The following is a 9,701-nucleotide window of genomic DNA, read 5'->3' on the forward strand; positions in this document are numbered from 1 at the left end:
AGGGCAGCCGGGCCGGGTGGGGTCCCGGGCCCTCGCAGGGAGTTGAGCCGGCTCCGCTGACCGCCCGCTTTTTATTTTCGCAGACCTGCGCGCTCTGGCAGCTCCTCTTCCGCGTGCTCTCCCCACTCCCTGCGGGCAACGCCTTGGCCTCGATTGCCCTGGGTAAGCCCGGCTCCTGGCCCCGCCTGCGCCGGTAAAGCCCCGCCTTCCCCAGTAAGTCACGCCCCGACGGGCTCTAGCCCCCACCCAACCCGGTAACACTGACCCCGCCTGCCGCTCAAAGCTCCAGCTTCCCCAGTAAGCCGCGCCCCCTGACGGGCCCTAGCTCCACTCCCTTGGGTAGCACCGGCTTTTACTCGTACAAAGCCTTGGGGACGTCCCCGTTGAGCTCTGGTCTCCTCATCTTGGTCTGAGTTCCAGCTTTCCCACCATCATCTCTTCTGAACTAGGTCTTGAGCTTCTGCTCGAGTGACCTGTGGGGATCTCTGGAGGGATCCAGGTGGTGTCACCTCCAGGCAGGTGGTCCCCCTAAGGTGGTGCTCTTCTGTTCTAGAGGTCCAAGCCCGCTTGGTGAAGTCAGCACTGTGCTCCCAGGGCTACCCGAGGCTGGCACTGGCACAACTACCTGAGGATGGCTCGCAGGGCAGCCGGGAGCTGCTGCTGGCTCTGTCCTGGCTCTTGGCCCGAGGACCTGTGCCTGAGCAGATGCTGGCCCAGACCCGAGTGCCTCTGGGTGACGAGATGACTGTGTGCCAGGTCCGTGTGGGTGAGGGTAAGCCAAGCCAGCTCTGGTCTCAACTCCTGGGGTCAGAGCAAGGGCAGGCCTGGGACAGTCCTCTCTGTGTCTGCTTTGCCCCTCCGGGCAGTTCTATGAGGGGTTACCCAGCTGCCCGGCTGAAAGCACGGAGATTCCCTGTGCAAGGAGCGCCCATTGTTCTTGGCTGTGCCTTCACTCCCATCTCCATCCTGGTCCTTCCTTGGGGGTGGGGTGGGGTGGGAGCAGGGCCTGACCCTTATACTCCTCTCCAGTGTGAGGCCCTGGCCAGCCTTGGCCCACCTGCACCCCACATGGAAGCAGAGGGTCCTGTGGATGTCCGCCATGTGCAGTGGTTGATGGGAAAGCTGCGGTTCCGGTGGCGCCAGCTGGTGTCCAGTCAGCAGGAGCAGTGCGCCCTCCTGAGCAAGGTAGAGCTGGCACAGGGCTTCCACCCAGGGGCTGCGTCCCGTGCTGCAAGCCACTGGCTGCCAGTCCCTACAGCCTGTCCTATGAGGCCCGGCACAGGCTTTTGACTGGATGTGGGCCTTCCTGCCCTGGGCTTACCCAGAGCCTGATCCCGTGGTTCCAGGTGGTCCTTGCAGGGGTCCAGGGTAGGATGGGGTGGGCAGGGTTGGGCAGGGAACCCAGTGGGGTGGGCAGTGGTGGGCAGAAACTGGTGTCAGAGAGCTCACAGAATTTGTCTTCTTGTTCCCAAAAGTCACCAGTGGCCTTCCAGCTCTGTGTTGCTAAACAGTGGGATGGGCTCTGTGCCATGAAAGCCACTGCTTCCTGGGCACTGGAGGGGAGGAGGACAGCCCCTGCTCCCACCACATCCTAGTGGGGGCTGACTTGTGGGGTGGGCAGCTCCTGTGGGTCCCTGAAGGTGGTAGGGGCTGGCTCGGGGGCACAGGTACCCAGCAGCATGTCCACTGTGCGGCCAGGGCTGACAGGTGGGTCTGTGGCTCCCACCAGTGCGGGGCTCCTTGGAGACCCCCCATTCCCACCCTTGCAGAGGGTCTGTTGCTCAGCTGGCCTTTCCAGGGACCTCTCACCCCATCAGGCTTGGCCTTGACACCAGCTGCTCCGCTTACGTGCCTACCTGTGACTCTCTGTGTCACCTTCCAGCCTCCCTTTGCTGGGGAGCCTTCCCCATTCCCCTAGATCCAAGCAATCGTTCATGTTCACACTGTGAGTCTGGCTGAACTGCTGTACCTGTCCAGAGGCTGTTCCCCTGACGCTGCTGGGGAAGCCAGGGCACCCCACTCCAATCTTGCTCCTGCCTGGGAGCTGGGCGGGGTGGGGAGGCCATCAGTGAGATTGCCTGGCGCCCCCATTCAGCAGGCCCCAGCGGTGCTGATGGTTGTTCTGCACCCAGCCCAGCCCCGCCAACCTCAGGCAAGGAGTGGCTTTCTCCGAGCCCTCTCTTGTTATCTGTGAGGTGGGCTCTGACGGCCGACCTCCCTGGAGTGGTGAAGACTCAGTGTTGGGGGAGGTGCTTGACTCCCACTCAGCCCAGGGTCTGCACTGCCTATTTCAGATTCACCTGTACACACGCGGTTGCCACTGCGACCAGAACCTTGGCCATCTGTCTGTCACTGAAGCGGAGATGCTCAGGGACCCAGAGGGAGGCCAGAAGGTGAGGGCCGGCAAGTTGCTTCCAGAATGGGCTTGGGCGGGCGGTGGGGAGCGGCAGTGGGGGCACCGCCCAAGGTGGGAGCAGCCTGTGGGGGGTGTGGCAGCTCTTGGGCCTCCCGAGGTGGGTGTCTCTGCATGTCCGCCACTGGTTATTGTCAGACTGTGTGACTGACAGATTCTCTGGGCCTCTCCTAGCCTCATGGGCCACTAATCCTTCCCTTCCACAAATCGAGATGTGGCGTGGGCGGGGGCCCGGGATGCCGGAGCCTGGGTTGCACTGGCAGCTGGCTGAGGGCAGGCTGTTGGGATAAAGGAACACGGACCTCAGGTGTGAGCTGGTGGTGTTGGCGTCTCAAGCAGGTCTCACCTGGTGTGTCAGAGGGCACCTAGGGGTGTGGGGGGCTAGCCCACACAGCACAGGGCTGACTGGGAGGGGACAACTACCCTTCAGAGCCCAAGGCCAGGCCCACATGGGGTGTGCTGGGCGGAGCCTGCCAAGCTGGAGCCAGCTGCCTAGGCCCTGGAGACTTGCAGGCCCCGTTCTGCTTGCTACACTGGGACCACCCGGGGGCACAGCACTTTCTAGGCAGGCCTGCCCCAGGTGACGGGGTCTCTGTGGTCCCGGGCAGATCCTGGGCTTTGGATAGCACGGACCTGGAGGAAAGCCTGGCTCTGAACCTCAGGTGGCCATGTGACCTTGGGCAGACAGCGTTCTGCTGTGACTGGGGCTACTGGAGCACTAACCAAAATGTCAGGGTTGACCTAGCCCCAGGCATCTTCGCCAGGGATGGCCGCTTCCTCTCACCCTGCTGCTGGCCTTCCATCCCCATCTTTCTTTCTGGGGGTCTGCCCGCCCATCATCACTGGCGTCTTTCTCTTGTCTGGTTTATTTTCAGGAGAAAGAGCAGGGCTGGCTGCCACTCTTTTTATTTATTTTATTTATTTGAGACAGAGTCTTGCTCTGTCACCTAGACACAGTGGCACAGTCTCGGCTCACTGCAATCTCCGCCTCCTGGGTTTAAGCGATTTTCCTATCTCAACCTTCTGAGTAGCTGGGACTACAGGCACCTGCCACCACATCTGGCTAGTTTTTTTGTATTTTTAGTAGAGACGGGGTTTTGCCACGTTGGCCAGGCTGATCTCAAACTGCTGACCTCTGGTGATCCACCTGCCTCGACCTCCCAGAGTGCTGGGATTATAGGCGTGAGCCATGCACTTAGGCTGGGCTCTGTGCTGTCCTGAGTGATGGGCTGACACTGCCCTGCTGCTCCAGATGCATATGGCCGGGCAGGAGGGCAGAGGCTTAGGGCTGGTGTGATCTCTTCTTTCAGGCCCAGTCCCCCTTCTCTGCCTCTTTCCTCTCCAACCCCAGAGACTTGGCCCCTGTACCTCATCCCAGGCCTGCCCAAGGGGATCCAGGGGTCAGAGGCGGATGGCCTGGCTCCTGGCCCCTAGTCTTGTGTCTGCTGGGGCTTCCTGTTCGTGGCAAGGGCCCGTGGGTTCCAGCTCTGCAGCCCAAGTCTGCGGGATTGCATGCCTCACTTGTGGGCTCACAGGGCCCAGCCCCTGATGCCTGCCTGGCCGCTAGTACCAGCTGGGCCTGTGTCCCTGGCTGAAGCCGGGCTGGCGCCCACCCAGTCGGCCTGCACTGGCGTTGGTGGTGCTGAGGCAGCATCTGGGCGTCGTGGTCTGCCCTTGCCCTACCTGTCTTGTAGAGGCGGCTCAGCGAAGCCCAGGCTTCTGGCCCCTGGGACCCCTGGGTTGGGGAGGAGCAGAGGCTGCCTTAGCCCCAGCCTGCTCCTGCCCGGTGCCTCTGTGGGACCACTCTCTGTGGTGGGCTGGGGGGCCTGGAAGTGAGGCCCCGCCCTCTCCTGGAGGCTGCATGTGGCACTGGCCAGGGGGACTGGGACCATGCCCAGCTTCCTTCCAAGGTCTCTGGAGCGGGAGCCGCCCACAACCTGGACCTGGCCTACCCAAAGGGCCTGCACTTCTCCTGCACTCCTGGGGTGGGTCCCAGAACCTTCTGGAATGATCTGTGGCTGATACCACGCCTGTTGCCGGGTGACTGGGCAGCTCCCTTGGATCCTGGTGGGGCCTCAGCCTGCAGCCTCCTCTCCCCTCTTAGGGTGGTAAGTGGAGGGAGGCTGGCAGGGCAGTGGAGACCACAGGACTCGGGGGTGGGTGGAAGGGGGCGTGTTTGCCCCTCCTCTCCTGCCTGCTCCCGCCCCTGGCCCTTCTTGGGAACTGCGGTGATTGCCTTCTGTTAGGTATGTTTAAGTGACTGTCCCCAAGGTAGAGGTCTTTGCTCTTCTCGTGGCCTGCCTGGGTGGGCAGGTGGGCTGCAGCCCCTGGCACCAGCCTTTTCCAGCTCCCACGCCGCCCACAGACTTGCCTGTCCTCATATTCTCTGACCATGGGCCTGTCTGCCTCTGCTGTGCTCCGCCCCAGGTGGGCTGGGTTGGGCCTGGTGTTCGGGGCCGTCCCTATGTGCCCCCCAGCCCAGTGCTGGAGGCCCAGGCTCCTGCAGCCTGCTCCACATGCTGGGTTCCCGGGGGAAGCAGGGGTGGAGTGGGGCAGGATTCAGGGGTAGAGGGCCTGTCCCCAGCAGGGGTCCCCTGCCCCAGGGCCTGAGGTCACTGGTACAGATAGCCCATGAGTGAACCTGGGAGGCCTTCTGTGTGTGGGCAGAGCAGCTGCTATGTCCAGCCGCCTGTCTGTGGGCACACTGTGGGCAGGTACCTTTGTGCAGGGCCATGGGGCAGGCAGGGCGGGGTCTCCTGGCCCTGCCTGACCCTTCACTTGGGAATGTCAGGTGTTGCTCAGCTCTGCCTTTTCTGCGACCTGGGTCACCAGGCAGACTTAGGGGAGTCCCTGAAGTTACAGGGCATGGGTTTTCCCTGCCCGAGAGCCTGGCTTGCTCCTTAGTTTGGCGCCTCCCTGTCCTCCTGCAGTCCCCAGATACAGCCCCCATTCAGTGAGGGCTGTGGGGCAGAGGTCTAGGCTTGAGAGGCACCTGTTGGACTGGCAGTGGGGCTGGTGTGGGGGACAACGGGTGTCCTCAGAGGGGAGGGCCAGCTCTTGCCTGAGAGGCAGGGCCTGGCTGTGCATTGGATGGGGCTGCCCTGTGCTCCAGAAAGGACAGGTGGGCTGTGGCGTCTGCACCGCACCAGGGTGCCTTGCTCATCACTCTGGCCAGAGAACCTGGGTGCAGGCAGGGGAGGGCTGCAGGGGCAGGGTGTTGGCGCTGGGTCCAGCTGTCCATCCGACTGTCTGTCCACGGGGTCCTGTGTGAGGTTCTAGCCCAGCTGCCATTTGCCTTCCAGCTGCTGCGGACTCTGGAGCATGAGAGCCGGCGCCTGGAGGCTGTCCTGGCGTGGCGGCGCGCAGAGCCGGTCTTCTGGCAGTGGATGGTGAGGAAGCCTACGCACCCCTGCCCTGGCATCCCTTCCCGCAGCAGCCCCCAGGTGGGGAGTTGGGGATCTTCCTGTTTTCCAGACAGGAAGAGGGGCTTTTAGGGAGGCCACAGACCTAGCATAGGCTCTTTCTAGGATTTCCACTCACCTTCAGGGGAGGCCCACCGCTGCCCCCGTCCTCGGCCTCACGGCCTTCTAGAGTGTGGCCTTCATGCCTCTCTGGACGTCATGGCTGCTGAGATGGTGGCATCCAGCCCGCTGTGGAACCCGCCCTCTGTCCCTCTGTCCCCTTGGCTTGGTGCACACTGTCTCACTTGGGTCTCTGTAGGACACAGTCCTGGGCACCTGTGCCCCGGAGGCACCTGCTGCAGCTTCACAGCCCACCTTCCTGCCCTGGGTCCCTGAGTGCGGGGATGGCGAGTTGGAGCTGGTAGTGCGGGAGCTGCAGACCCTGGAGGAGGAGCTGCGGGAGGCTGTGGAGCGCAGGCGGGTGGCCTGGGAGGCCAAGGTGAGTGCCAGCCTCGCTCTGGGCACTGGCCCAGCCCCACCTTCGGGGAACCGCAGACCTGAGTGCGCTTTGGACTTGTTGAATCCTACAGTTGCATCTGATTAAGCATGGCAGGCGACACACTTACAGGCACGCACTCTGAGGGAGCGGGAGGGCAGTTGGCGAGGAGCTGCAGCTGCTGCGAGACGGCCCCGCCCCTCCTGCTGGAGATCTGTTCTCTGATTCTTTGCATGAGGGAGGGAAGCCCGTGCTGTGTGGGTCCTGCTGCTCCCATGCCTCTGCCACACGTGCATTCACAGGGTGGTGGCCACTTCTCCACACCTGCCTGGAACCCGTCTGACCTGCTGGTGGCCACCTGGGTTTCCACCCCACACACAGAGCTGCCCTCTTACCTGCTGCACAGGTTCATGGCTGTGAACACAGGGCTGCGTTGGCTCCACCTATTTTCTTTTTCTGAGGAATTTTAACATAAATTGCCAGCATGATTTTCCCCTTAAAATCTTCAGTAAGCCTCTCTGAAGAGCATGGGTGTTTCCTGCATGCCTGCGGCGCCCTCATCCCTGAGTCAGCCCAGGGGATGCCGTCTGGGCTGTCCCCTCCCCCAGCCACTGCCATTGTCTCCCACGCAGGCTCGAGGCTGTGGACGGGGGCCAGAGTGGAGTGCCGCGCGGCGGGCCTTTCGGGAGACTGTGGAAAAGGAGCTGGGAGCTCTGCAGCGGTGCTGGGAGCAAGACAGTGGCCCAGCCCCGGCCCATGGGCCACACCGACTGGTGAGACGAGAGGATGGGGCAGCAGGCGACCGGGACCTGCAGGCAGCTGAGCTGATCAGGACACTGAGGAGCCAGGAGGCCTGCCTGGAGGCGGTGCTACGTCAACTACAGGGACAGTGTCGGCAGGAACTGGCCAGGCTAGCGGGGGCCCTGCCTGGCCTCATCTGGATCCCGCCACCTGGACGCTGAGGGCCTGTGGACGGGTCCTCATGTGGGAAGCCTGCCCTGGCCCAGCCTGGCTGGGTCCTGGAGGAGCAGATTCCAAGGCCAGGTGGCCACAGGGACGATGCAGATACAGAGCCCACATCACATGCTCAGTCCAGGGGCTGGGGCTGGGCTGACTCTTGCTGGAGCCCGGGCCCGTGGCCAGCAGCACTGGGGACAGGAATGGCCGATCCCCTGAGGAGGTCGTGACAGGCCCGGCCTGGTGGTCTGGAGGGAACTCGGAAATAAATTGTAGTGGCTTTCCTGTGGGGCGAGGCTGCTGGCCCTCCCTCTGCCACCCTTTCAGGTTTCCCTGTTTGGGGCTGGGAGTGTGGAGGAGCCCCTGGGCCGTGGTGGCCAGTGTAGGGCTGGCCAGGTGCTGGAGGACATGCATTCCCTAGACCAGTGAGTGGCAGGCCCATGGGGAGGTGGCACAGGCCTCCCTGGAGTGGGATTGCCTTGGCCCTACCCCCCTTCATCAGGCTTCCACTGTGGGCCCAGCCCTGGGCTGGGAGCACAGCCGCCCCCCCTCCGGCCATGGCTGTGCCTGGTGGGTGCGCCGGATGGGAGCCTGGGGCTCTGCTCCTTCCTGGGCGGTGGTGCTCCGGGTGGGGAGGCACGGCTCGGACAGAGGGGCTTTGTTCCAGAGGCTGCCCAGCAAGCTCAGCTCTGCCCTGACAAAGAAGCATCTGTGTCCGGGGGACGAGCCCCAGCCTGGCGGAAGGAGGCTCAGCCTCACAGCACCCCCAACCCCCCAACCAGCAGGCACAGGTGGCCCTGAGGCTCCAGCCCTGCCTGCCTTGCTGGGCTCCCCTCTCTTCTGGGGCTGTCGGACTCTGACCTGAGGTGGGCAGACGGGCTTGTGGGACCACCTCCAGGCTCCTGCCAACCCTGCCCCGAGGCCACGTCCGTTCGCCCTGCCAGAACATGCTCTCACCGGACCTTTCCCGTCTGCCTGGGGCCTGTGCCTGAGCGACGGCGCACACCTCGGGCGCCAGCTCCAGTCTCAGCCTGTCTGGGCCTCCTTGGTCCCGGGGGTGGAGATGCCTAGGCCACCTGCCTCCCCATTCCCATGCACGGACCCCAGGAGCACCGGCAGGACCTGGCCATGGCCCGCAGGGCCTCCCTTTCAGGAGCATCTCTCTGATTCTCTCATGCCGATGGGCTCCTGTGGGCCTCCAGGCCTTGTGCAAATGCTCCCTGCCTGCTCCACCCTCCGGCCCCTCCGCTAGCTCCTCCTAAGGGCTCCTGCCATTTCCACATGTTGATTCCAGCTCTGTTCCAGGCTCTCAGACCTCAGCCTTCCTCCGCTTGCAGCCTCTGAAGGTCCCCAGTGCTCTCAGCCACCCTCGACTGCCGGACAGGGCTCTTCTTGTGCTGGGAGCAAGTCCACTTGAAGCCCTGCTTTTTATAAACTACCACAGAACCGGGCTCTCACTGGCCTTGGGGACTTGAGTTTTACGAACGCAAAAGCAGGCTTGTCATGGGGTTGTCACCACTCAATATGATGCGTGAATTCAGGGCAGTCCAAGTCCCGGGTGCGTGTGTGCCCGTGATGCTGACGGTGGAGAGGGCCTGAGAGGCCAGGGCCCGCGGGAGGGCTCCCCGCGCACCCACCCAGGCTTGCTGTGGTGCTGCCTGTCATGATGGCGCAGGGATGGGACCCTGGCCTTCAGCTCTAGCTGTTACCACACATGGAGTGGCTTGAGTCGCCTGAAGTCACAGCCTCTTATTCTGTTGGTCCGGGGTTGCCAGTCCACAGGGTTAAAGCTGGATGGGCAAGCAGGGCAGTGTGCCCCCAGCTCAGAGCAGGCATGGAGGTCTTCACAACACTGCTTCTCTGACACTCTCCTGCCTCCCTCCCCTGCCTTCAGGAGCCCGTTATCCTCAAGTCCCCTGTCCTTTCTGTCCCCATAGCCTTCCTGTCGTAAGGCCAGCTGTAGGCCTTTCCCTCTGCCGTGTGACCTGCCCCAGACCCACGGAACACCCTGCAGGCCACAGCGCTGGCCTGGCCGGGGCAGCAGGGCCTTGCACCCTGGATGAGGCAGCGTCCGTCTAAGGACAGTGCAGTTTGCTTCCCAGGAAGACATGTAAAGATGCCCTCGCAGGAAACAGCAGAAGTTACCTGGCCCGTGAGACCAAGTACACTCACTGGAAAGTGCAATAAACTCAACAAAACTAGAAACTTCTTTTTTTTAAAAAAAAACAGAGTCTTGGCTCGTGTCGCCCAGGCTGGAGTACAATGGTACAATCTGGACTCACTGCAACCTCTGCCTCCCAGGTTCAAGCGATTCTCCTGCCTCAGTTGTGGCGGGCACCTGTAATCCCAGCCACAACGCCCACCTGATTTTTGTATTTTTGGTAGAGATGGGGTTTCACCATGTTGGTCAGGCTGGTCTCGAACTCCTGACCTC

General features: G+C 62.8%; 1 protein-coding gene across 1 annotated transcript; it reads left to right on the forward strand.

Annotated features, from left to right (window-relative positions):
- Positions 1-88: 88 nt before the first annotated feature.
- LOC105541748 (chromosome unknown open reading frame, human C14orf80) lies at positions 89-7,583 on the forward strand. The gene is made up of 6 exons (XM_011982911.1): positions 89-162; positions 554-756; positions 2,295-2,393; positions 5,716-5,802; positions 6,134-6,313; positions 6,943-7,583. Exons 2-6 carry the CDS (start codon positions 706-708, stop codon positions 7,270-7,272), a joined length of 747 nt encoding a protein of 248 aa, XP_011838301.1. The 5' UTR covers positions 89-162; positions 554-705; the 3' UTR covers positions 7,273-7,583.
- Positions 7,584-9,701: the final 2,118 nt, after the last annotated feature.

The sequence above is a fragment of the Mandrillus leucophaeus genome, unplaced genomic scaffold, assembly GCF_000951045.1.
Source record: "Mandrillus leucophaeus isolate KB7577 unplaced genomic scaffold, Mleu.le_1.0 Scaffold244, whole genome shotgun sequence".
NCBI classification, from domain to species: domain Eukaryota; kingdom Metazoa; phylum Chordata; class Mammalia; order Primates; family Cercopithecidae; genus Mandrillus; species Mandrillus leucophaeus.